The following is a 26,865-nucleotide window of genomic DNA, read 5'->3' on the forward strand; positions in this document are numbered from 1 at the left end:
ATAATCGCACAATATTTTATTATAGCCGCATTATGTATAGCACGTGAAAAAAAGATAAGATTGCTATTGTATATTCGAATATTAGTGTCGGATTGGAAGCGCTGTATCGTCAGCATCCAAAAAGCCAGATTCGCGCACGCGCTTTACAGAGCACCAACCTCACCCGGTTTAGCCGGTGGAAGCCTAGGATCTCGAGTGGATGCTACACGTATACCGCATCAAATTCTATCCAGGACCGGTTCTGGGCTGTTAGCCGCCAGCCCCTAGATATTTGGCCACCCTCGCCCGATTACGTGAATCACGAGTAGATTAAACCGATAAGAACGAGTAGATCCAACCGATAAGAATTTACTGGTATGTTTTTATGATAGTTCTGTATAGTTGACAGGAGTTTTAAAAAATCCATTAAAATATTTGATATTTTTATTCCGCTCTCCGATTTTATATTACTCACGGATTTCAATCTTAAACCGGTGATATTACGATTTCGTATGTCCCATCCCTAAGGGGATATAGAAAAAAACGTGTACAATTCTTGTATAATGTTAAAAAATTAACTGTTACTTTGACAGCGTCATTTACAAGTAAATTTAATGAATGAGAGAGATGCACCAGGTACAGAAAAAGCTCTAGAATTTATTTTCCTTACATTTACGATTTATGTATCCGTTTGTCATAAAAAGTGTCTTTCCACTTTTTTCCCGAGACTACAAATATTCGAGTACAATGTAACCGGTTCGACTTATTTCTATTTAAGAAGTAGTTAAATAATTAACCGATTAGGGAATTGGGGATATAAATAAAACCCCGATGAAAGAGCCGGAATTTTACTTAAAAGCTTAACCGAACCATCTCTAGCCGAGTGCAGTGGCGACTGATTTTTTGGTATTATTAATGTAATAAAGACAGAAATTTTTCCAGTTCGACGAGAGTGACCGAAAAGTTGTAAATTTTGGAAATATCTGAGGACACTTGGTCCTAAAACGAATTAGTTAGAAAACAAATGACTATTAAGTTTAACATATTTAGATTTTTACAACTATTGTTTAGATATTTACGTTATGTTATTTGGATATTTACAACTATACGCCACTGCTTAAAATAGAATTAAGTTAACCCCATTTAATAGGACATTCTGCACAATGCAAGGTCCAAAATGCTTCGGTGCAAAAACCCTTGCACCAGAAAGATTGTTTAACATTTTGAAGCTTGTAACAATAGAGCATTCTGCACAATATACCAAATAACAATTTCATAAAATCTATGATCGTTATCAACATACACTTTCAACTATACGAACATTGTTTTGGAAAGGATTTAGAGTGCAAAATAAACTACAATTTGTTTTTATTTTTCAAATTTTAACTGTAGAAAATAAACGTTAGGTATTTTAATAAAGGCGTTTTATTAAGAGAACGGAATGGAAGACGGATGCAAGCACGTGATAAACGCAGGATGTGATTACGTAAACATTGAGGTGAGACCGGAATTTAAATGCAATGTTTCCTTTTGATACTTAGCATTTGTTTATTATAAATTAAAAATCTTTAAGACTAGTCAATATTATGTATTAATGGCATAGAACATGAATCTTTCAACAATGGTCCAGATATATTTAACTTGGATATTTGGATTCGTTGCCGAAATCTCTTCGTGTTACAACATAGATACAAACTTTCCTATTGTTTTTAAAAATAACAAACAAGGCAGCTATTTCGGATCGTCTGTTGAGTTTTATAGCAACAAAAATGAACAATGGTATGTTTTATTTTATACTAATAATGCGTAAAGTCGATTCACGATTTATATAAAGTTCGGTTTGTACGAGATTTTTTATTTTACAGCAGGGATGTCCAGAGGGGGGTAAAAGGAACAAATTTCTCTGCGCTCCGAGGAAGTAAGGGCCTCTATACACGGTTCTTTTTCCGTTTATTTTCTTTAATAATTTAATTTACTGTAGGTTCCCTGTACTTCGTCGGAGGTTCCCGTTACACTCTGGGCGGCCCTGTTATAGATAGTGCTTCAAAAAATGTTAACACTAATGTGGAAATAACTTGTTATGCCAGATTTCTAATGGCAGGTTGTCCTTTGCGTAGTTCTCCATCAATGTGCAACCTATTTTTTTAAGCACCCGCTTCAAACGTCATTTGACAAATTCGGAAATTTTAATCGATTAATTAATATATTATACTTGAGATCTCAACATTTAACAGTAAATAATATATTGTAAAAATAATATTTTAGGGTATTAATCGGTGCACCCAAAGCAAATTCCTCTGGTATATATCGTGTAGGTGTTTTATATCAATGTTCCATTTCGAAAAACTGTCAAGAAATTTCGTTAAAAAGTTCACGTGAGTTGTTTTTTTTATTAATTAATGTTATTTAAAACATTAAAATTTTATATTAAAATTGCTTTAAAAGCTAAAGTAAAGGGTAAAAACGATAGCATGATGTTGGGTATTAGTTTGGCTGTTCATCCCTCAAATCGTGGATTTGTGGTAGGTATAAATTTGGCATTCGATAATTATTATATAATTAATTTTAATTATAATAAATAAAAATAAGTATGCATTTATTTTTTAAACACATTAATACATATTTTTTCTAAGAGTTGTGGCCATTTGTGGAAGAAACACATTCGAAAAATAGGTTATTTTCCAAACGGTCTTTGTTATTTTATCGATTACAACAAAAAGACATATCAAAAAAGCGAAATTCTTCTCCGTGAAGAAGGAAATAATGGTATTAGTAAAAATTTTAATTTTATTTTATTAACTTAGTGGTTCAGTAGCAAGCGTGCCGAATGGAATTTTAAAAACATCAATAATATCCCACCAAATTAAAATTTGAGCTAATGATACTTGGTGATTACATGTTTTAAAATAAACTAAAAATCTATAATGCACTATTCTTATATTATAGATCCACAATATGGTTTGTATATAACAGATTTTACTCCTGGTGATTGACTTAATTCATTTATTTGATTCTATTAATTTGCTGGGAGAGTTTTAGAATGTTCTCTGTATCGCAGATGAGGCTAAATTCTAAAATATAAAAAATAGCTTTGTTCTAAATCCTGAAATATCTCCAGAAACAAATTCTGGAGGAATAACTTTATTTCTAAACCCTGCAGTTGTAACTAACTCCCTCTCAGGGTTTTCCCAATAAAGCAGGATGCTTCAGGTAGTAAAAAATTTTGTAAGGCATATTGTTTTCTTTCTGTACCTCCATCTAAAGATTTATCAAGGTTATCTCAGAGAGAGTTTTCCCGTCTGAAGGTTAGAAATTCCCCTAAAGCAGTTTAATTAAGCAAACACTTATAAAATTAGATGAAGTTGTGTTTACAAGTACTGAAGGACCAGCTGAGTGGTGTCGAGGCATCAGTAATTGTTTACATATGGTACAACATGCGTCCAAGGAATATTCAATTGCCACTACAAACATAATCCGAAGCATCGCTGCCAGGTTTTTACATAGCTTTTTATTTGTCTTAGTATATAAACGTTACAGTTTCTGACTTCAATGTGTGCTCTACATCAGTGTTTTTCAACCTGTGGGTCACGACCCTCAGGGGGACGCAAAGCCATACATGGGGGTCGCGGGTAAAAGAAAAAGATAAGCGTTTGTAGGTCCTACACTACAATAAAAAAAACTTACAATTTCAGTGAGAAGGCTGTGCCTGTTTATTTTACAGTACAATTGGTTTATTGGCGGCCGGATGGCCGAGCGGTCAAGGTGGCAGCCTACCGCTTCGACTGAAATAATTAAATCCTAAATATGCGGCCGGATGGCCGAGCGGTCAAGGTGGCAGCCTACCGCTCTGGGGGACCCGGGCTCAAATCCGAACGGGTCGAAAAATCCCCAGGAATTTTCGGGGGGTGGTCCTTTCGGATATGTCGGGCCTCGTCCCTCATCACCCGGCAGCCCATTGTGGGCCTGGCCGAACCCATAATGGGCTTGCAAAAATGGCCCGCAAAAAAATGGATTACACAGCATGTGAAAACCGCTATTTATCAGAAAAACCTGAAAAAAATGTACAGGTACAACAAGTATTCTACAGACTATTTTAGATTCAACAGCTGCTGGTTCAAGCACTTAAAATGAACAAGAATTCTTCCACGATTTATGCAACGCAATAGCTTCCTCAAATTATACCATTAACGAAACTTAATTAATAGTAGCATTTTTAGGACTATTTTTGCAAAAGTACTACGATACCTGTAAAATCAATGATACAAAAAATGCTATGTTCACCAAGTGTATTGAAACTACATTAAATAAACGAAATAAAGTTGTTACACTGACTGCATCCCCTTATAGGAAGGCCGTTTAGCAATATCGTCATAAAGATCACATGGGACGATAGCATTCGAACTATGGCGGTCGGCAAGCTAAAAAGCTTTATTTGTACACTAATACGCTAACGTATTTCATCTGTACGCAGGCCCGCCGTAAGCGGGCGTGCAAGGCGTGCACCGCACTCGGGCGGCACGTCCAGGGGGCGGCAAATCGAGCGATCGGTCACGAATTATTCAAAGTCATTGTCATAATACCCACCCTACTTATAGCATAAGAAATGTCTTCGCATGGATAAAATTAAGATGCAATGCGAAACGTTTGTCGGCAGGTTGAACCATCGGCGGTGCCCGAAAGGCCAAGTACCCATAGTCGTGCTCTATGACAGAAGTTGACAGGACTGGCGAAAATAGGGAATCCCCACAGAGCTTCCTTCTCAATTTGTACTTGTACGCATTCGAACAGTTCTATCGCATATCAAATTGCAATTATTTTGTTAATAATTCTTCTGACATGGGTCTAAGTATAATTAATGATATTTTAACTTGGTTGGGATTTAAATCTGAAACTTAAAGACGATTCAAGTAGTGAAACAGACATTGATGGTATTGATTTGTTTAATGAAATCAATACTTTAAAGTTGCATTTTCCAGAAAACCAATCTAATGATCCACAAACCCTATTACAATACTTTTTTATTGATGACTTAATTTCAACATTTCCGAACACAGCAATAGCACTAAGAATATTACTTACATTGCCGGTTTCAGTTGCATTTGGTGAAAGGTCCTTTTCAAAGTTAAAAATTATAAAAAAAAAAACTATTTAAGATCAACAATGCACCAGCAAAGACTAAGTAATTTAGCTATAGTTTCAATTGAGCACGAAATCTTAGACAGCTTGGATACAAAAAAAATTGATAGCAGGTTTCGCAAACATAAAGGCAAGAAGAGTTCAATTTCTGTAGATAAATATTTATATGGTTTTACATTTAAGTAAACAAAAATAACTTAGTAATAATAAATAGTTTTTCTCTGTAAAGTATTTCTTTTCTTTTTTCACACCCTTATGAGACAACACTAAACAGCCTTTCTGGCAACCTCGGCGTAGGTAGTCGTAGTTAAACAGGGGGCGGCATAATCGGTATTGCACACGGGCGGCATAATCGGTATTGCACACGGGCGTTAAAACAGCTAGCGGCGCCCCTGTCTATACGCTATATTACTATCCGATTTAAATTTATGTCAAATAGACGTACTTACTGTGTAAAGTATTGGGAATGGAGTAATCATAATTCGGCGATGAAAGTATTCGATATTCCTAACTTTCGACGATTTAGAATATTTTTCCTATTCAAATTATTTGTTTTTGAGGTTTTAATTTGCGATAAGATCGAATGCAAACTTAAAAAGTTTAATTAATTGATATAACAAAGCAATCCCGATAGACGCCATTTTCCACTACTGGCACGTAGCCTACCTACTGTAGTAGTTTGATTATATTTACGGCTGGCAGATGGCGCGTTTTAATTGTAGGGTAATTTCCGCATGTGAGTACACGCGACACGGAAAGACGACGGAACGGCAACAGTTTCCGTTGTTTGTTGCCGCAATTGAGTACTATGCTTTATGCTAACATTTTTCCAATCCTCGAAACATGCTTTAAAATCGTTGTCGTGGAATCCCTTCGGGACTCGCAACGAATTTTGTTTTATGGCATCAATTAACTCAAAACCATGACCACGAAGCGGAAATTTTAGTCGAAAAACAGGAAAATGTCAGACGGTACCATATTGGGTGAATACGGAGCTTGCGGAATCGTATAGTCAGATTCACGAATAACAAGAGCATTATGAGCAGGTACAGTACATTATCATGGTGCAAAATCCACGAGTTTTTTCGCCACAAATCTAGTCGTTTTCTACGAATTGCTTCACGCAAACCACGCAAAATGCTGAAATAATAGTCTTTGTTGACAGTTTGGCCAGTCGAAAGGAATTCGTGATGCACATCACCAGGACAATCGAAAAAAACAATCAACACGATCTTGATTTTTGACTGACTTTGACGTGATCTTTTCGGCCTAGCTTTCGAACAGCGGCGGCCTTATCCATTGCGAGGCTCTGGGCGGCAGATCTTTGCGAGGCCCTTGTCCTTTGTGCAAAGTATGTGAATTGAAATAGTAGGCACTTATTAATATTAATATATACTGTACTATAAATTAAATTTATTTTATTGTTATAACTAATAGCCAAGGATAAAATAAAAAGTTTTAAATATCAACTTTTTTCTACTTGGTTGTTGCGCGAGGCCCCTCCAAGAGCGAGGCCCCGGGCGATTGCCCTGCTCGCCACCCCCTAAGGCCGCCACTGCTTTCGAATGCCATTCACTCGATTTTTGAGCTATTTCGGTGTCAAAAGCTTAGATCCATGTTTCGTAAAACGCACCATTACATCCGTAATGATGCGTTTTTAGAACGATTTGTATTGAGAAAGCATTTCCTCAGCCACTCGAACACGTTGTTCTTGGAAAAAGTTCAACATTTTCGGGACGACTCGAGAAGCGACGCACCGTAAGCCCAAATGATCTTTTAAAATTGCTTGACAAGATTCAAATGATATTGGAACGTGTTCAATAATATCCTCAATTGATCACCAGAGATCAATGATCGTCGTTTAACAACATCTGTCCCGCTTCCCGCTTTATTACTCAGAAACCCCCCATTCCACAATTTCATATAATTACCACCAATTACTTCTATATTTACATTTTATTTATGATTATAAGCATTTAATCTGAATACTGTATTAAACTAATTCGATTATTTATTATTTTATTTGGTCAGTAAAATTTTCTGCTCCTCTTTCTAGACGACCCTGCCAGTTAAGTGATGTATAAGCACGAATGGACTGAACCACTCAGTTTTCTCTTTAATCCCGCTCCCAAAAACCATATATGTATAGACTCTATGTTTATTTTTAGGTCAAACAAAACGAAAAAAGGGAACCAACTACACATTCAACAATTATGCTTATGGTGTAGCTGGCTTCTCTGCATCATTTACGGAAGTGAGTCGAACTTAACTTAGCGAACTTAGCGAGTTAACTTTCTTTACTCTGGCAACATTGATGAAGTTCCGTAGTGAGAGTGTCTTTTGGCCATATAACTATAGTATTTTACATAATTTTACGAGAGATTGAAAATTTTATATTTGTTTTGCAGACTTTCATGACTTCAATAGAGGATTTACGCTCCCAAGAACAGATGAAACCCGAGCGTCAATCCTCCATTCACTTCCATTGACCGAATGTCAATCCTCAAAGCATGTTGCCAGTTTAAAAACAATTCCTCATATTTTATTAGTTAATTTTCTTAACACTGGTTAATCATTTAAATTTTGAAACATTATTCCTATTATATATATATATATATATATTTTTTCCATTGTTTTAAAGGATGGTGAAAGTGTAATTTTTGGAGCGCCAGGTGTACTTGAAGGAGCAGGTAAATCCCGAAATTTTTATTATTAGTCGATGATAATTTAGAATATTTCTATATACTCCATTTTTAATAAAGTATATATCTGACAATACATTTTTCAGTTCGGATTTAAAATTAATAAATATTTTAATTATTATTTTTTTCGCTTTGTGCGCATTAAAAAGCTTTTATACCATACCCATCGCGGGTTCGACCAGGCCCACAATGGAGGCCGAGTGGTGAGAGAAGTGGGCTACATATCGGAGACACCACTCCCGAAAAATTTCCGAGATTTTTCGACCGTTTAGATTTGATTCCGGTCTCTCCGGAATCAAATCTAAACCTTTTATATGTACCCGAACGGTACATATAAAAGGTGTTTTAGATGCGATGGGTGTAGGCAACGCAACTTAAGGGCAATCTGCCAAATGGCAGCGCCCACAGGGAGAATTTTCTATAAGAAATTGACCCTTATTAAGGTGTTTGTTACACGCAGTAAACCCGGAAAAGTCTACGCGGCCAGGTCGGTGGTCAAGTGTGAACGCACGACTACGCACTATCAGCGTTCAGTGGTTTTATTCACTTATTACTAGTGAGCAGATTGTACAAGTATAAGATTCGAAATCTTTTGCAAGGAGCCTCAAAGTTTTAGAATACGCCACTACTTTTAACGACTTTACTACAGATACTCCGAGGCTAGTAAAGGGCGATTGGTTGGTGAGAGACGGGATTTTCGACATATCCTGACCAAGCTATTCGTGAAAAATTCTTTAGGATCCGATCCAGAGTCGAGCCGGCCTTCGATTAGCAGAGCGGATTACACCACTGAATACTGGTAGTTAGTTACAAATTTGCGCCTGATCAATGGGCTGGCCATGTAGAGTTTTCTGGATTTTATTTACGTGTCTAAAACCTAAATAGTAGCACCAAAGAAAGCTGTCTCGAAAGGCATTCCTCCTTGAAAAATCGCCCGTGTTGTACTGCCTTATTCCATCAATCCAATACAGTCCAGAATTGAATCCAGGTTCTATCTCTTCGAATCATCTGACTGAAGTTCAACAAAGATCCACTCTGACCAGGCAATAATACTATTGCCACTTTATGTTTTGAAATTTTATAACTAAAACGAAAAACAAACTGCCAAAACACTTTATGGTCATCAGGACTGACTGACTAAATTGAAAGAATATTTATTACACAGGTCTGCAAGTAAAAAACTGCATAGGATTTTTATACATTTTCTTACAGATTTCAACTTGGTAAAAGCAAAAAAAAAAAAAAAAAAAATTCCAAAAAATTTCCATCTCCTCAATTTTTTTGTTACACTCAAGTTTTTGTTTGTATTTAGCGTAAAATTCCTAATTAACTTAAAATTTAGTATTCTTTTTTATTTATTTAAAAAATGGCCTTAAAACGAAGACCTCTCACATTAATTCTATCAATTATAGCTGGACTTGGTAATAAATAAATAAAAATGTTAATGGTTGAAGAGAGTAGTGGTAGGGATAGGTGAGTTATGTAGTTTTAGCGTTAGGAGGAAGGTCACATGATCGTATAGAAACAGGTTAATGTTCTTGTGTCACGTATAGAAAACCGATAACTTTGTAAGAATATGATATTTGATATAAATAGCTAAACAATAGTTTATTTTCTAATGGTTTATTCAATAATGCTAACATATTTAGATTTTTACAACTATTGTTTAGATATTTACGTTATGTTATTTGGATATTTACAACTATACGCCACTGCTTAAAATAGAATTAAGTTAACCCCATTTAATAGGACATTCTGCACAATGCAAGGTCCAAAATGCTTCGGTGCAAAAACTCTTGCACCAGAAAGATTGTTTAACATTTTGAAGCTTGTAACAATAGAGCATTCTGCACAATATACCAAATAACAATTTCATAAAATCTATGATCGTTATCAACATACACTTTCAACTATACGAACATTGTTTTGGAAAGGATTTAGAGTGCAAAATAAACTACAATTTGTTTTTATTTTTCAAATTTTAACTGTAGAAAATAAACGTTAGGTATTTTAATAAAGGCGTTTTATTAAGAGAACGGAATGGAAGACGGATGCAAGCACGTGATAAACGCAGGATGTGATTACGTAAACATTGAGGTGAGACCGGAATTTAAATGCAATGTTTCCTTTTGATACTTAGCATTTGTTTATTATAAATTAAAAATCTTTAAGACTAGTCAATATTATGTATTAATGGCATAGAACATGAATCTTTCAACAATGGTCCAGATATATTTAACTTGGATATTTGGATTCGTTGCCGAAATCTCTTCGTGTTACAACATAGATACAAACTTTCCTATTGTTTTTAAAAATAACAAACAAGGCAGCTATTTCGGATCGTCTGTTGAGTTTTATAGCAACAAAAATGAACAATGGTATGTTTTATTTTATACTAATAATGCGTAAAGTCGATTCACGATTTATATAAAGTTCGGTTTGTACGAGATTTTTTATTTTACAGCAGGGATGTCCAGAGGGGGGTAAAAGGAACAAATTTCTCTGCGCTCCGAGGAAGTAAGGGCCTCTATACACGGTTCTTTTTCCGTTTATTTTCTTTAATAATTTAATTTACTGTAGGTTCCCTGTACTTCGTCGGAGGTTCCCGTTACACTCTGGGCGGCCCTGTTATAGATAGTGCTTCAAAAAATGTTAACACTAATGTGGAAATAACTTGTTATGCCAGATTTCTAATGGCAGGTTGTCCTTTGCGTAGTTCTCCATCAATGTGCAACCTATTTTTTTAAGCACCCGCTTCAAACGTCATTTGACAAATTCGGAAATTTTAATCGATTAATTAATATATTATACTTGAGATCTCAACATTTAACAGTAAATAATATATTGTAAAAATAATATTTTAGGGTGCTAATCGNAAGAGTTTTTATCAAAAATTTGTTTTTATTTTGCAAAAAATCTTTACGTGATGGGATGTAACGGAAGTAATTTTTAGAATCTGCAATCTTTAAAACATATAATTCAGCAAAAATATTCCATGCAGCTGGAAAATTTTTATTTTTGTAAATAGTCTTAACTTCATTTAAGAAGAAATATAAAAATCCTGAGTAATTACAGAAATTGTATCTATAATATATTTAGTTCATGGTAATAAATAAGAGTTTTTATCAAAAATCTGTTTTTATTTTGCAAAAAATCTTTATGTGATGGGATGTAACGGAAGTAATTTTTAGAATCTGCAATCTTTAAAACACATCATTCAGCAAAAATATTCCATGCAGCTGGAAAATTTTTTTTTGCAGACCTGCGTTATCGTTACGTACAGTAGTAGGCCTATTTTTAATATTAGCAATTTTTGCATTCTTTAAAATGGAGAGAATTAAATTATTTGAAAATTAGAATTAATTACGTAAATAAGAATTAAAATATCAAGCAATTAGTTGCTTTACTTTCCCGGAAACATTTAAAACTGCGTGTGGCGCCATCTGTTATGATATTTTATTTAAAAACATATATATAAATGCTAATAACAAGTAAAATCTTCATTAAGTCCGACCTTACTCGAGATATGACACACGACCCTCTATCTCCCCATCCCCTCGACCTATAACCACCGAAATTTAATAGCATCAACCCCCCAATACACAAACCTCCCTGCAAAATTTCAGAAATTTTTGACAAAAGACATAGGAGTTATTAATCATCAAAGTGGGTGAACAAATCGTGCTCCCTACACATACACAAACATTCGTACATAAAGAAACCACCCATTGTTTTTTGCATTTCTCGATGTTTCAAGGCCCCCGAGTCCAAAAATGTAAAAAGTATAGCGGGGTCATTTTTTGACTGATCGCAGTACTCTTATTGCTTTCTCCCCTGTGTTACATATAACAGAACCGAGGGAAGATAAGATTATTTTATATCCAGATCGGTTTTCTAAATCGGATATCACCCGGATTCTAGGAGTTTAGAACATGGTTAAGAAAAAAATAGATCCAAATTAACAGGACGGAAAGAGTTTTTTAAAGAAAAAAAAAGGCTTCTTGATGCAGGCTTGTAAAAATTGAGTTTATTTATTTGTAGGATCAATTATTAAATATCCTTGGAACTGGTATAACTGGTCTAATTTTTGGGACATTCTGGATCCCGATCCCGAGAAGTTAATAGAAATTTCTTTTGATTCTTACATAGGTAATTAATAAAAATTCTTCACAATATCTACCTTTATAAATATATTTATTTGAATTGTTAACAAATTCCAAATGTTCAAATGATTTTTCTTCTAGGTTATTCTGTTTCTTCTGGACACTTTTTAAGCAATAAAAGCACGCTATTTGTAGCCGGAGCTCCGAGGACAGAAAATAATCGTGGATGTGTAAGTAATAGGAATATAGAATTATGGTTTTTTGCTCTCAATCTCGATTTGGGTCAGGACCGGATTAATTATTATGCAAAACTGCACAGATTTTAAAGGTGAAAAGTTTTAAAATAACCAGTTTTCTTTTATCATTTTATAATTCTTCCCTACAAGACTTCTAAATACTGAAAACACTGGCCTACGGATGTAAGAAGAGGTGAAAGTCAAAAATGCCTGCATTCTTTTAATCCACCAACTCCAAGCCGTACTTTGCTGCTCACTGAAGCCTTATTACCTCATTTGGTTGAGATTACCTCACGTACAGGCTTGACTTAGAACAAGTGACAGTCACCTCTTCATACATCTTTATTAGCCACTTTTTATTTATTGATAGTCAGAAGTGGCTAATGCCAGAAGTTCCTTCATTTTATTAAGAGAATAGACAAAAACTTGGTATGACACTACTATAAATGCCTCAATAACAGACGCTACTATGTGGAAAAATAGTTTAATGTATGTAGAATGTGATAAAAATAAAACGTTTTTGAAAAAATTCCTCGAAGTTAAACGGTATTTATTTCCGGTTACGTCTCGTAATATTCAGGTACTGTACACACGAGTCTTGAATGTATAAGGCCTATAAGTCATAAATCTCATCCTGAATCTGATTGTTCTTAACTTTATTTTTTCAGCTGATTTATTAATATTTTGGTATTTTTTCGCCTTCCTGTTTGACTTTTAGGATCGTAAAAAAATCCGGAAAACTCCACGCGGCCAGCCTGTTGTTCAGGCAGGAACCCGCGACCAACTACCAGTATTTTATATACTCGGCAATGGTGGGCTTTCACATAAAAATAACTGAATGTCCGTGTTAATATGAACTGACAGTTATCTCTTCATACATCTTTTTATTGTATACAGTCGACCCCCATAACACGGGTTCATATAGTTCAGATTCCTATATGACAGCAAAAAAATTGCGACAGTATTCGTACAAACATGCTAAAAAACTCCTATAATTCGGTAAAACGTCATCGCCGACTCGTGTCGCGACAGGATTGATCGAATCTAGACCAATAGAGGATATTGTACAAACCGTTGAGTTTAAACGAGTAGCGGACCTATTAAAAACCATTTATTATTTAACGTCCATAAAAATTATATTTATATTAATGATGTCTCCAAAGTTCAGCGAATTTTTCGCAAAAAAAATAATTTATCAGGAAGCACGCGAGTGCCATTCGACGACAAGCTCCACGACGAAAACAAGTTTAAGCAATGGCGTCGTCAAACGGTGCACACTCGGTAAGTAATCCTACAATTTTTTTAGTTTATAGCATAGTTTATATGGATTATTCCCAAAAAATTATACGTATTTTGGAAATATTGAGTCGAATTAGTCTAGAATCGATTAATTTTATGGAAGAAAACCTTTCAAACAGCCGTAGTCCGTAAACTGCATACGTGCCGTGCTGTGATTGGCTCATGTATTTAAGGACTCTTAGAACATCAATTTCATAAAGAACGGAACGTATCTACCGTGTTATAGAGGGATCGACTGTATTTCAATATATCTTCCTTAGTCTGTAATTGTAGTAAATAATTATATTCATTGTATAAAATATATAATCCATTGCAATAAAAAATTTACATACTGTATTTAATATCAAGGAAAATATAGTAGTTTTTTATGCACCAATGTATCCTTTCCCATCTGTAGTAATTAGTTACATTGTTGATGACAAAACAATGTACTGTGGACAGATCATCTCCAAACTGCTGTGTGGTTGGTTGATGGAAAGCGACTGCAATCTGTTAAACTTCTTGCGACTTCAAACACTGATTGTGAACCCACTATCAAAATAAATTTGAATTCTTTCCTCTTTACTCGTCGCCATGCTTTGTTTGTAAAATAATAAAAATCATAATGGTTCCAAACATATGGGACAACCTGTATAAAACGTAACATAGAATAGTTTCCTATAGTATTAAATCTATGTAATTTGAAATTTGTTACTGTTACTTATAACTTAAAATTATTTACATTATTAATAATTTTTAAATAATTTAAATATTTTTTGAATTAATCTCAAAGTTATTTAAATATTATTTAAATGCAAAAAATGATTAATAACTAATTGCATTTAAAATATTTTATTATTATCTTTGTTTCTTTTTCTTTTATTTTGATTTTAACCTTTTTACAGGTTTATATATTTGAAAATTTGCACAATGTTAAAATTAAATTCAAAATAATGGGCTCAACGGTAAAAATTTTGATTAAGTTAAGATATATAAAAGTACAGTTGAACCTCTAAACAGCGGCCATTTTTCCCAAGAACTTTTTTAAACAAAAATACATAGAAAATAATCTCCAAACAACAGCCAGTCCGACTGTCATTTTTCTTGTGTTCCGTTAGTGACCGTTGTTCAGAGGTTTGACTGTATTTAAGTAGAAAATTAAAATTCAAAATGTCGTATAATTTATTCTTATTTTCGAAGATGGGAGAATATTTTGGAGCTTCTGTTTTAGGTATAGATGTTAATAATGACCAATATACAGATCTGCTTGTTGGTGCACCTTTCTATTCCACTTTAAGAGGAGGAGACGAGGGCATTGTCTATATGTATATCAGTAACGGGGAAGTAAGCAGCAAAATAATACACTATTTGTTTGTTTTACAGTTTTTATGATAAGAATAGATAAAATTTCTTAATTATCTTATTTAAAAATATACAGGAGTTAGAAATACAGTCAATAGTTTTGAAAGGTTCAAATATACCAAATGCAAGATTTGGAATGTCAATGGCAAAATGTGGGGACCTCAATAAAGATGGATTCTTGGGTAACATTTAGAATTTTTCACGTGGATTTTACGAAATAAGACAATTTAAAAAACTATACTCTATTATAGATATTGCCATTGGTGCACCTTATGAAGATGAGAGAGGAGCTGTTTATATTTATCATGGTGCAGAAAATGGTGTTAAGCAAAATCACGTTCAAGTAAGTTTTTCCTTTTTTGGTAATTTAAATTATAAGTAAATTAAAACCCATCAGAAATCTGAAATTTGTAACTTTCTAAATAATAAAATTATTTATTCAAAAGATATTTTAAAAATATTTTCAAAAACAAGCATAATAAATCATAACCCCGAAACTTTAGTAGTGTAATGCCGGCCTGGCAATAAAATAAAATGACCAGTTACGATTGAGTGTGACGTCTCGTCTTAAGTAGATTAATAGTAATGAAGGATGTAGGCGATTGGTTGAGAAATTGATATATTCTACTAACCGTTTATAAAAAGTGCTGCTTTATTTTCAAATAAGCGTCTGCACTCTTTTAAGTTATATATGTTACCGCTAAAGCTCGAAAGACGTTAATGTGTACATTACCTAGCTAATCTGCAGATTAACTAGGGTGATCCGTTAAAGTTGCTAAAATTGTTCTATTTCTCAAATTACCTAGGTAATATGCAGATTATCTAAGTAATCTGCAAATTACCTACTAGGCACTCGGTAAAGTGAAAATAAGATCTTTGCTGGAACAACAGCAACGTTTCTGTTCGCTTAAATTAACATAATGTTCTTTATTTAATTTTCAATATCTAAAGAATCAAGTTAATACAATCAAACAATCAACAAATTACTTGATAGAATCAATCATCAACCAATTAAAAAACATACAAAACATCAAACGATTTAAAATATTAATACAATTAGGGAAATTATATAGATAACCACCTATGGAATTTCGGGACTTTGAGTATCTATCTGAACTGAGGGGACCGAGACGACTTCAACGATACCCTACTTTTGGACCGGAGACGAAAAATAATAAAGTTATCATACTTTTTCTGGTGATCGCATGATATAATTGTGCAGTTAATGTTACCTATGGTGAGTAAAATGGCGGCTCGTCTCTGATTCCAGCAAAGAGAAGAAAGGAAACAGTGGGGACGCACGTTCTGTCCTAACCTAACCTATTCTAATAAATTACCATAATTATTACCAACCAAATTATTAGAATAGGTTAGGTTAGGTTTGAACGTGCGTCCCCACTGTTTCCTTTCTTCTCTTTGCTGGAATCAGAGACGAGCCGCCATTTTACTCACCATAGGTAACATTATCCAATTGTGCTTACTTATTAGTGCAGTCTAAAGATTGGTGACACTTTGAATTTCATAGCAATTGGTTTTTGCGACAAGCACACCTATTTGTGGTACATTTATTTGCGGCAAAGATCTTATTTTCACTTTACCGAGTGCCTAGTAGGTAATGTGCGGATTACCTAGATACTCTGCACATTATCTAGGTAATTTGAGAAATGGAACAATTTTCACAACTTTAATGGATCACCCTAGTTAATCTGCAGATTAGCTAGGTAATGTACACATTAACGACTTTCGAGCTTTAGCGGTAACAGTTCTTCTGGGAGTACTATCTATAGGAAATTCGCCCCTATTTAAGTGTTCTACATGTGAAGAAAACACGAAAAACTGTACGCGGCCATCCCGTTGGTCGGACGCAAACCAGTAACCAACTACAGTTTTATATCCCGAAGTTTTGAGCGAATCGGACAAGGAAAGAATTCAATACATAAAGAGCAAAATACACGGCTGCAACTATGCCATCGATCTGAAGACAGTAACACAAAGTTAATCAGAAACAACGAATTATCTAATATTTTATTAAATTTGTACAAAAAGTACTGTATAATATTTTAAAGTGGAACAATTGAGTAATGTTATTGCGATAAACTGAATGTATCCTATGTTGGTATAGAGAAAGTGTATACAGTAACGAGAGTTTATTTAATAAAGTGTCACAAACACACATAGTTCAAAGAGCTCGCAGCATGTCCAGCTTATACAGAAACAGTTTGTTAATAATTAAAAAAAAAAAAAAAAACACTGACAGTACAGATGAATCTATGCGCGATGCTGGTGAAGTAGCCTTTATTGTAGTATTAACGCTTTTGGAGTTGGCATTGTTGGTCTAAATGCTTTGATCTACATTTCCACATCAATGTATCTGAAAATTTCTAAGCTAATAAGTATTTGAATCTATTCTCAGTGTAGAAAGCTGACATCTTTTATCAACCATCCCGGCTGACAAATACAAGGTATTTTAAGTTAAATAAAGTACGGTTAAAAAATAGCCTACTTATCATTTTAAATTAGTATTGATTAGATTTTTACGAATATTGTAATATGTATCTTCTATTAAACCAGATAATTTATCTTTTAGACTTTCCAACTAACTTTGACGTCATTAATACTTTCTTTGGTTTCTAAGTAAACATATCTCTGGTCTAAACGGACTGATTTATCAAAGCGAGACTTCATCACTTTAAGGCCCACAATTTTGTTTGTTATAAGCGGATTTGGCCCGAACAGCAATCTGTGAGCGTGGATGAAAGATGTGAAATGTAACTCTGATCCACTTGACTCTTCTTGAAAATGTTATGATCAAGATCGGTTTTAAACACTGTTCCCCAAAGAAAAAGACGGAACACCCAGTCATCTGGCCAAATATTTCAACTTGTAAACTTCTATTTTCTATTGAAATAGTACATAATCCATTTCCTTCCCTATTCTGTGAGTATTAAAAGGAATTATTTTTATGTCCATTAGAGTTCGATCATGCAAGCAAAGGGGCAATAGAGTGGTGAAGGAACAGGTTCGATGCATCATTCTCATTACATTTCGTGTTTGAGCTATAACGTTTTCATATTGTTAATATATTAACAATATTATTAACAATTCATATTGTTAATATTTCTATTTATTTATCCATTTATCCAGTACAAAAGAGAATTTTTTCAGCATTGAGTATATGTACAGCGGAACTAATGCATGTGATTCATTAGTTTCACTGCAAGGGCTGCAATTTTTAATTAATTAATTTAATTTAAAATATATGATCTGGATCACAAATTATTAGTGTCTTGCCCCTGTACATCATACTTTTCCTGACAACAGCAGTCATGCTGGTCATCTAAGTAACTCCATTTTGGAGAAAATTTTTAAATTGAAATAACGTGACTTCCCGATTGTACTGGAAGTTCGTTTATAATTAATCGGGGCTTCCTGCACCTAAGCTTTTTATATCAGGTCTCAACCGTTATCTATCTAATTCCGATCTCGAGATTGAGGACGGACAGACAAAGAGTGGGAATTTATAGGTCTACCTTTTTTCAAATTGCAGCTGAATAAAATAAGGAGGCTAATTGATATAGCCTACTTAATTCACATAATTTATTTTAAAGTATTTTGGGGTAAATTGTTTTTGGGTCATTAAATAATTTAATTTTGGGTCCTGTTATATGAAATGATTATTTAATGTGTGACAAAAGATATTTCAAATTATATCGATCGTGATCTCGAAATTGATTGGATTTGTGGAACAAGACAACGTAATACCTGGAAGACCTGCCAAGACTATTCCTCCCGGGAGGGCTTTCTATTAAATTAAAAATTGGCCCAATTTAGACGTTAGACACAGGTAGAAAATCCGGAAAATTCTACACAGCCATTTCGTCGATGGGAAACGAACCTGCGATCAACTACGTAGTTGATTATAATTATAATTTAAACTACTGAACACGATGAAACGATCAACTACGTAGTTGATCGTTTAATTGTATTCAGTAGTTTCATCCATTCGGCCACCGACGGACTTTACTATCGTTTTCCATCAACTTAAACATTCATATATCTACACTTTATGCTTGAATTTTTTAACAGAATATTTTTGTCCCCATGACTGAGATTGTCACATTAAATTTATTAAGTATTACTATTATTTATTTATAGAGAATAGCTGCAAAAGATTTTAGCATTGATTTATCAGGATTTGGAATAGCAATATCTAAAGGAAGAGATATTGATAATAATAATTACCCAGGTAAATTTTTACGTTATTACTTATTTAAACTCTTCTAATTGCTTTTTTTTAAAGATTAATAAAATGTAACAACAACTTACTTCAGTATTTTCAAAAATAAACTAATTATAAGTTACGTCTTTACTAAAACTTTTATTACTTATTTTATCATAACCATTAGAATTTTAAATACAGTACATTAAAAACTAATAAAATTTAAGATGATTTAAACAAATACATTGCCTTTTTTTCTTTTCATGTCCTTCTTTCCGTCCTATGATCACTAAGAGGGCCTTTTTACGCCGATCATGGGTTCGGCTAGGTCTATAATGGGGACGTCTGGATAGTGAGAGACGGTGTCTGACGTATCCAGGACGAAACGTCTCAGAAAAATTCCTGGGGTTTTTCGTTCCCCAAATTTATAGGACCGTTAATTTAACGCCTTGGCTGCTTCGGTTATTCGGTCGTCTTAAAGATAAATTTATCAATTACAAAGAGCATATTGTAGTAATTTGAAAGTAAGCACAGAAATGCTATGGAAAATTTATTATATGTACAGAAATATTGTGTTCCTGTATGTTAAGCTCTTCATAGCAATTCTGTGCTTACTTCCAAAGACTTAAACAGAGAGAACAAGAAAAATATCGAGTATTCTATATTGTAATACTTTTAACTTAGTAATATTATGATATTTACTGAGAATGTTCTATTAAAATAGTCATTTTTATTTAAAGATATCTTAATTGGAGCATACGCTTCTGATTCTGCTATTCTGTTAAGGTAAGAATTTTCAAATATTCACATCTCCTTAGACGTAGTGTAAGGGCTTCAAATTTCTGTAAAATATAGTATTTACTTGAATCTGTGCATTGTTCTTTCTTATGTTAGTCAATACCAGTATGGGTTACGTACCTTCTCAATGCTCAAACCTTGGTGTGATTACACAAAGAGAACTTTGAATTCAGTCGTATTTTTAATACTCTTTAAAGTATGGTCTCCCGTAATTTACGTGAAAAACGAGACTTTTTCATTATATATTGGATAGTTGATTATTCGAGGATATCTCAACATGTTAATTGACATGCAAACAACAAGGATCATTCGGGTTCAATAGATTTATTGAAAATCTATGGAGATTCATAATTATTAAAACAATTCTCTTTGATTTAATCTTAATATACTGTTTATTTAGCAATCGAAATTTTCAATTGTTGAATAATAGCGTAAATGTACACTGCTGGCCATTAAAATTGCAACACCAAGAAGGAAAGCAAATTAAAAAAAATATATATTTATTGTATGTAAACAGTATGGCATGAAGACAAAATGATTAAATTTGCAAGCAGTTTGGGAGTTTACAGGGGTGCGAAATTAGTACACATATTTGCCACGCCTGGCAGCTAAAACGTCCCTTATCCGGTTAGGCATGGAGTCAAACTTGGCTTGGATGACAGAAATGGGCAACTCATTCCATGCTGCTTCAAGTCTATGCCACGCTTTATCAACCGTATTAGCTGGAAAGGGGTGGCAGGCCAGTCTCTCAGCAACCCATGACCAGATGTTTTCAATTGGTGAGAGATCTGGAGACCATGCAGGTCAAGGCAACAATCGAATACCCTCTGTATTGAGGAAGATCAGAACACGACGTGCAACATGAGGTCTTGCATTATCTTGTTGGAAGATGGCATTTCGCAGGCCTCGAAGATAGGGCACAACCTCTGGACGTAAGATGTCAGAAATGTACCGATCTGTGTTCAAATTACCATCGATCCAAACTAGAGATGTGTGTGTCATATACCAATGGCTGCTCATATCATCATACCAGGTGCAGAGCCCTATGCCAATATCGAATGCAAGCAAGTGACGAGCGGTCTCCTCGGAGCCTCCAGACACGTATACGGTCATCAGAATGCTGCACGTAGAACTGGGACTCATCTGAAAAGACAACATTCTGCTACTCCTGTATTCAGCTTTGTCGTTGGGTGCACCAGAGTTGCTGTCTCTCTCTATGCTGCATTGTCAAGGGAAGCCGAAGTAATGGTCGCCGTGCTGACAGTCCACGCTGCTGCAAACATCGTCACACCATACAAGCAGATACTGGATGTGCTGCGAACAAGCTCATTTCCTGACTAATGGTCCGTGATGTGGTTGTATGGTTTTGCATAGCCGACCTCACAATATGTCTGTCCTCTCAGGCGTTATTCATGGGAGGGCATTGAGATCCTGCATGCTGTTCAGTAAGACCCTCAGCAACCCATCAATTCTATATTCGTATGACGGTAGTTGGATTTCGACCAGTGCGGGTGGCAATATTACGGAACGATAATCCACACTCTCGATAGGCAATATCCTGCCTCTATCGAATTCCAACACTTGCTGGTAAGCATTTCTTCTTGTTATTCGAGGCATAACACGATATTCTAATGAAATCCCGACCTTACAAAGCAATTTCTGAATGAGAAATCCACTGCACAACTTTTCTTTTATGCAGTGCTTCAGAGGTCATTTGTCCCTCTTGCATCATCTAAATGCGCTGAAATACTAATCATTTGCATATCCTAACCTCTTCTCCTTTTCATATGATTTTGACGTTCGTATGATCATTCCTTCCTGGTGTTGCAATTTTAATGGCCAGCAGTGTAGGATAAGACAATGTGATCTGCCAAAATGGGTGCTTCCAGGGAAAACTTTTTATGGGAAAATAGGTATTAACCCTATTCAGGTGTTAACAATGTGAATAAAATTCGGAAAATTCCATGCTGACAGCCCGTTGATAAGGTACGAACCTGCTACTAACTATCGGTATTCAGTGGTTTATCCACTCGGTCATGAAGGACGTCCTAGCTCTAATAATGATGCTGTAAAAATCATTGAAATAAATTCGAGTAATTATTTCAGATCTCGGCCATTAGTTTCAATTCATACTGAATTATTGTTTAATAATAAATACATCATTTACAATCATTCGAAATGTAAAATTAACAAAAGAGAAATGTCTTGTTTTGAGACAACATTTTGCATTAAATACGACGGACAAGATGTTCGTGAAGAAATCAGTAAGTTAATTTCGAATTTTATATTTTAATTTATTTTGTGTATTTATTTTATTAATTAAAATTAAAATTTATATAGATATAACAGTGAATTTACAAGTTGACATCCATCAAAACTTTCCGAGATGCTATTTCATCAATGACACTGAACAAATGTTTACTTCGTCACAAACATCAACCAGTGAAATTAATTTATTTATCAATAATCAATATTGCGATAATAAAACTATTTACATTAAGGTAAAAATTTCATTTTATTCATTCTAAGTTTTAATATATAAATGTTATAAACTTATCTAGAAAATAACGATTATATTAACTTTGTGTTTTACAAATTTTTCTGCTTTAATTATCAAATTAGTTTTATATTAATCCAAACTCTCGCCGTAATTAATTGGGCTATTATTATGCTAAAATTAATAATTAAAAACTAAGTAATTTAGTACTATGTAGAGTTTTCTGGGCTTTCTTTACGTTTGTAACATCTAAATAGGGGCCAGTTTCTCATAGAAAATGCCTCCCGGGAGGCACTCCCCATAGCAGATTGTCCACTATTGTGTTGTCTTACCGCTCGTTGCTAAATTCAGAAGTACTGCATCCATCCGAGTAATAATTTTACAACACTAAATGTTACAGCAATGACGAAACTACATGGCATCTGTAAACTTGGCTATAATCTCACTGTTCGACGAGTTATTTAACGTTAATAGATGTAAACGTACTCTTTTGCCAATGTTCCTCGACGAAAGATAATGAAGTTTAACTATAAAGTTAATGACATTTAACTAGAATGCAAAAGTATTTTAATTCTCGATTAAGCTCAGCTACAGTAGTTACCGAACAAACGTTTCAATTCTTATGTATTTAGTTTTTATTATTTAACAGATTGAAAAGTAACATTATAATCAAGAATTATCAATCTCCATGAGTCCATCCATGAGCTCAACTATATTGATAAAGCGAAAAAAGCACCTTCCGAGACTCAAACTGGATGTTCGCTTTACATACAGAGCAACGCAGCGATCTTATAAGCAATGATTTCGCTTTAAGCTTCGTGCAGCCGCTGTAGCACTGTTGAATTTAGCAACAGCCCGTTATATAATACTGTCTATCCGATTCAATTTGTTCAAATTCTTTATTTGAGAAATTGATATTCTGTATAAATTCAGATTAAAAATTGCAAAGATTAAATATGTAATCTGAAAAATTGACAAAAAATATAATTGAAGATCGGCCTGACATTCCATAGTACTGTACCTAGGATTAAATCCGTGCAAGCAGCCCCAGGAATTTGTCGGGATCAATCCCGGATACGTATTTATTATAGCCTACATTTCGATGTCGGGTCCCGTCCCTCACCATCCAGCTGCCTCATTGTGGGCCTAGCCGTATCCATAATGGGTTCTAAGAGAGGCCCTCTTAGTGTCCACAGGGAGGAGAGAATTAAAGAAAGGCTTACATTCCTTACAGTACAGTACATTGCCACGGCTCCAGGTGAATCTTTACAAAACACGCCTTTCACGAGCTAAAACTGCTAAAAAGTAAGTTTATATCTAATTTCTATTTATAAGTCAGTATAAGTTTCAACAAAGCTGGGTCATCTTAACTCTCAACTAAATAGAATGTTTCAATTCATTTTCATTTGTGGTTCGCGTTTATTTGTGCTATTGGAAACTTCACAAAAATATAACAAAATCATACTGTAAGTCAAACGAGGGAGCAATTAAAATAGAGCATAAAAAGAATAAAACTACACAAATAATAACAGCAGCAAATAGTAGTACACAAATGCAAACAGCAATAGTAAATTGAATGAGAAAATAAATAATTCAATAATGAAAAAATGTAATCTACCTTTAACTGCAAAAATAAAAGTATTTTTAAAAAGCCGAAAATTTCTATAGGACTAATTTCACATAAACTTTACCTAACTTTTAAATAAGTATTCATGCTTGAAATCAGTCATTTTGTTGCCTTTTCTTGTCACTTAACGTAAAGTAAGTTTAACTAATAAAAATAAGTGAAAATATCAGTAATTCATTTTAAAAGTAGATAATATTTTATACAAGAAACAGTTCGCAAATGAAAGAATTATAAACATTTAAAATAAATAATGTTTATTTATATAAATATGACTTCAATGCACCAGGATAATCCCCACATGCCGTAGCAATGTAAGGAATGTAAATACGCGTCACGAAACTCATCCCATCTCTCACACCCGCTCAAGCCGAACACTCCCACGGTGGTCCGGGCCGATCGATCGATGGGTATAGGAGAAAAGGCCTTTTTTGTTGGAGGTGTACCGAGTGTAGAAATAGAAATTTCGCTTAGAGAATGTGCAAGAATATCATCAACTTTCTGGAGGACAAGTCATAGTTGATGCTACTGCAAAATTGGTTGCAAATCAAATAAATACAAATACTATAAATATATATATATATACTGAAATACAATTCTAAATGTCATCAAAATCTTAATTGCTCGAATAAATAAATTTTAAAAAAATCGAAAAGTTGACATTTCAAAGGCTTCCTTTAAGTTGATTTTTTTGATTCAAGTATAAATTTGTTAGTAATACTTTTTGTTGACATTAGTTTAATTGATACAGTTAATAATACTTAATTTAAAAAATTGCATGTTGTTTTTAAAATACGTTGAAATAATTTACAAAAAATAAATAATTCTTTATGAAAAAAGTGTTTTTTTTAAATCAAATTTCCCAATGGAAATGTAGATGTATTCATAATGACTGGTCAATTTAATCAATATTTATCAGGTTGCGCGGCCATTTTAGTCATTATTCATAAAGACTGGGTATTATAAATAATGCCCTATTACCCGCTTTGTCCATAATATATATATATATATGTAGATTAAAAACAAATTTTAATACTCTGTTTAAATTATTACAGGAAGGTATCCAGGATCTGGATAATCCAGTTCACATTCTCATGACATACAAACTGAATGAATTTCCAACCGAAGATTTTTGCAAAAACTGTCCTTTAATTAATAAAACTGATTCCAACAATACTATAAGAACGGTAAATTTTATTCTATTTATTTATCAATAATTTAATACATCATAAATAAATTTTCCTAATGGCATAGTTTTAATAGATTATGTTTTGGAAAGGATGCGGAATTGATAATGAATGCTTAAGCAATCTTAAAATCGAAGCTTGGGTCTCTAATTTAAAGTTGAGTCAGAAATTTTTAAATATTTAAAATTATTTTATATTTATAACACGAGCGATAATTTTCTTGTGTTTTACATGATTTAGTAAGACTAAAACTTTAATCCTCGGTGAAAATAATGTTTTGGAATTACAAATAAAAGCAGAAAATTTGGGAGAGACAGCCTACAACACTACAATATATATTCAGATTCCAGAAAATGTAATGTTAATCAATCAAGCAAATTGCTATTTGAAGAATGCGAATGAAACTTTCTTTCTGTTTTGCAATCTTGGAAATCTTTATCAAATTCCTGTAAGTGTTGCTTAAAGTCTAGTTTCGTTTATATTCTTCAGAATTATAAAATGATATTTTTTCCCTGGATTAGAAACTTTTTACTTTAAAAATGGACACGTCCGAACTCTCTTCGTCAGTTGAAGAATTAATATTTGAATTATTTATAAACTCCAACAGCAATGAATTAGAAATTGAGGATAACAATTACAAACTCGTCATTCCTGTAATTTCTAAAGATATTCAAATCAAAGGGTAATTAATTAATAGTAAAAACTGGACTTATATAGTATAGTAAAATAAGTAAATAGTAAATAAATTAAAATAGTAAAATATATATATAATATATATATATATATTTTACTATTTTATATATATATATTTGGACTCTTTTCACTCTGTGGACGCATATAGGATCTTTTTTTAGTACCCTTGTGACGGGCGTCAGCTTCAAATTTTCCAAGAGGAGTAAAGGAATATACTCCCACTATCATAATCATTGTTTAAAATTATAGTACCTTTGGACTCATGCAGCGAGCCTCTACAGCTAAGGGTGAGTTGTTCGGTAAGCACAACCATAAAGACTATCGAAACTTAGGCTCGGTTAGAAGGCCTGATTAAGTGGGGGCAAATGACCTGTTTGCCTTCCCAGCAGACGCCAATAACCAAGCCCACAATGGGGCAACCAGTGGTGAGATGCGAGGCTCAATATATCCGAGACGGATCACCAACCCGAAAAATTTCTGGGGCTTTAACCGGACGATCGAAAAGCTCCAGGACTTTTTCTTGGGACGACCATCCCGAATATGTCGGGCCTCTTGCCTCACCACTCGGTTGCCCCATTGTGGATCTTGTCGAACTCACAATGGATATGATTAAAAAAGACCCTGTAAGTGCTCCAAATTTTGGAACTAATGTCATATTTTTACTTTATTAGTGTATGCATTTATAATAAAAGCATTTCAAATACACTGAAGACGTAATTGAAGTTATGATAAATTGATATACAGCAATGTGAATGTCTTCTAAACAACGTACAATGCAAGGAATCTAAGACAAGGGGGGTGCCAAAGTTTACTGCGCCGGGACAACACCACTAAATAAAATTCTATTTCTAGAGTGAGTGATATCATCACGAAACGATCTAAGAGTTTTCAAGATGGTGTTGGCCAGGACGCGTAAAACCCCAAATCTGGGACCGTGAAATTTTATTATAACAACCATCCAGGTTGCTATAATAAAATTATTTCACGCTAACTCTTCAAACAATAAACTGTCAGTAAGTGTATCTCGAGACCCTAGTATTACATAACATTT

At 33.9% G+C, this 26,865-nt stretch overlaps 1 protein-coding gene across 3 annotated transcripts in view; it reads left to right on the top strand.

The window, feature by feature from the left end:
- The first annotated feature begins 1,521 nt into the window (after positions 1-1,521).
- The window catches only part of LOC111639087 (integrin alpha-4-like), a 31,350-nt gene continuing 6,006 nt past the window's right edge, over positions 1,522-26,865 (top strand). The window contains exons 1-20 of one of the 3 annotated variants that reach the window (XM_023384861.1): positions 1,523-1,758; positions 2,245-2,354; positions 2,425-2,501; positions 2,613-2,745; positions 7,284-7,369; positions 7,757-7,805; positions 11,859-11,966; positions 12,062-12,150; positions 14,340-14,399; positions 14,635-14,778; positions 14,873-14,978; positions 15,048-15,139; positions 18,952-19,042; positions 19,756-19,801; positions 21,920-22,077; positions 22,154-22,314; positions 24,990-25,121; positions 25,198-25,277; positions 25,362-25,569; positions 25,643-25,803. In XM_023384861.1, coding sequence (XP_023240629.1) covers positions 1,586-1,758; positions 2,245-2,354; positions 2,425-2,501; positions 2,613-2,745; positions 7,284-7,369; positions 7,757-7,805; positions 11,859-11,966; positions 12,062-12,150; positions 14,340-14,399; positions 14,635-14,778; positions 14,873-14,978; positions 15,048-15,139; positions 18,952-19,042; positions 19,756-19,801; positions 21,920-22,077; positions 22,154-22,314; positions 24,990-25,121; positions 25,198-25,277; positions 25,362-25,569; positions 25,643-25,803 — 2,264 coding nt within the window. In that variant the 5' untranslated portion in view covers positions 1,523-1,585. Of the gene's footprint in view, positions 1,759-2,244; positions 2,355-2,424; positions 2,502-2,612; positions 2,746-7,283; positions 7,370-7,756; positions 7,806-11,858; positions 11,967-12,061; positions 12,151-14,339; positions 14,400-14,634; positions 14,779-14,872; positions 14,979-15,047; positions 15,140-18,951; positions 19,043-19,755; positions 19,802-21,919; positions 22,078-22,153; positions 22,315-24,989; positions 25,122-25,197; positions 25,278-25,361; positions 25,570-25,642; positions 25,804-26,865 lie in introns of all 3 variants that reach the window. The other 2 variants (XM_023384862.1, XM_023384863.1) reach the window with 2 other exon arrangements.

Source organism: Centruroides sculpturatus, unplaced genomic scaffold, assembly GCF_000671375.1.
Source record: "Centruroides sculpturatus isolate CEXI.00-Female unplaced genomic scaffold, Cexi_2.0 scaffold1274, whole genome shotgun sequence".
NCBI lineage: Eukaryota > Metazoa > Arthropoda > Arachnida > Scorpiones > Buthidae > Centruroides > Centruroides sculpturatus.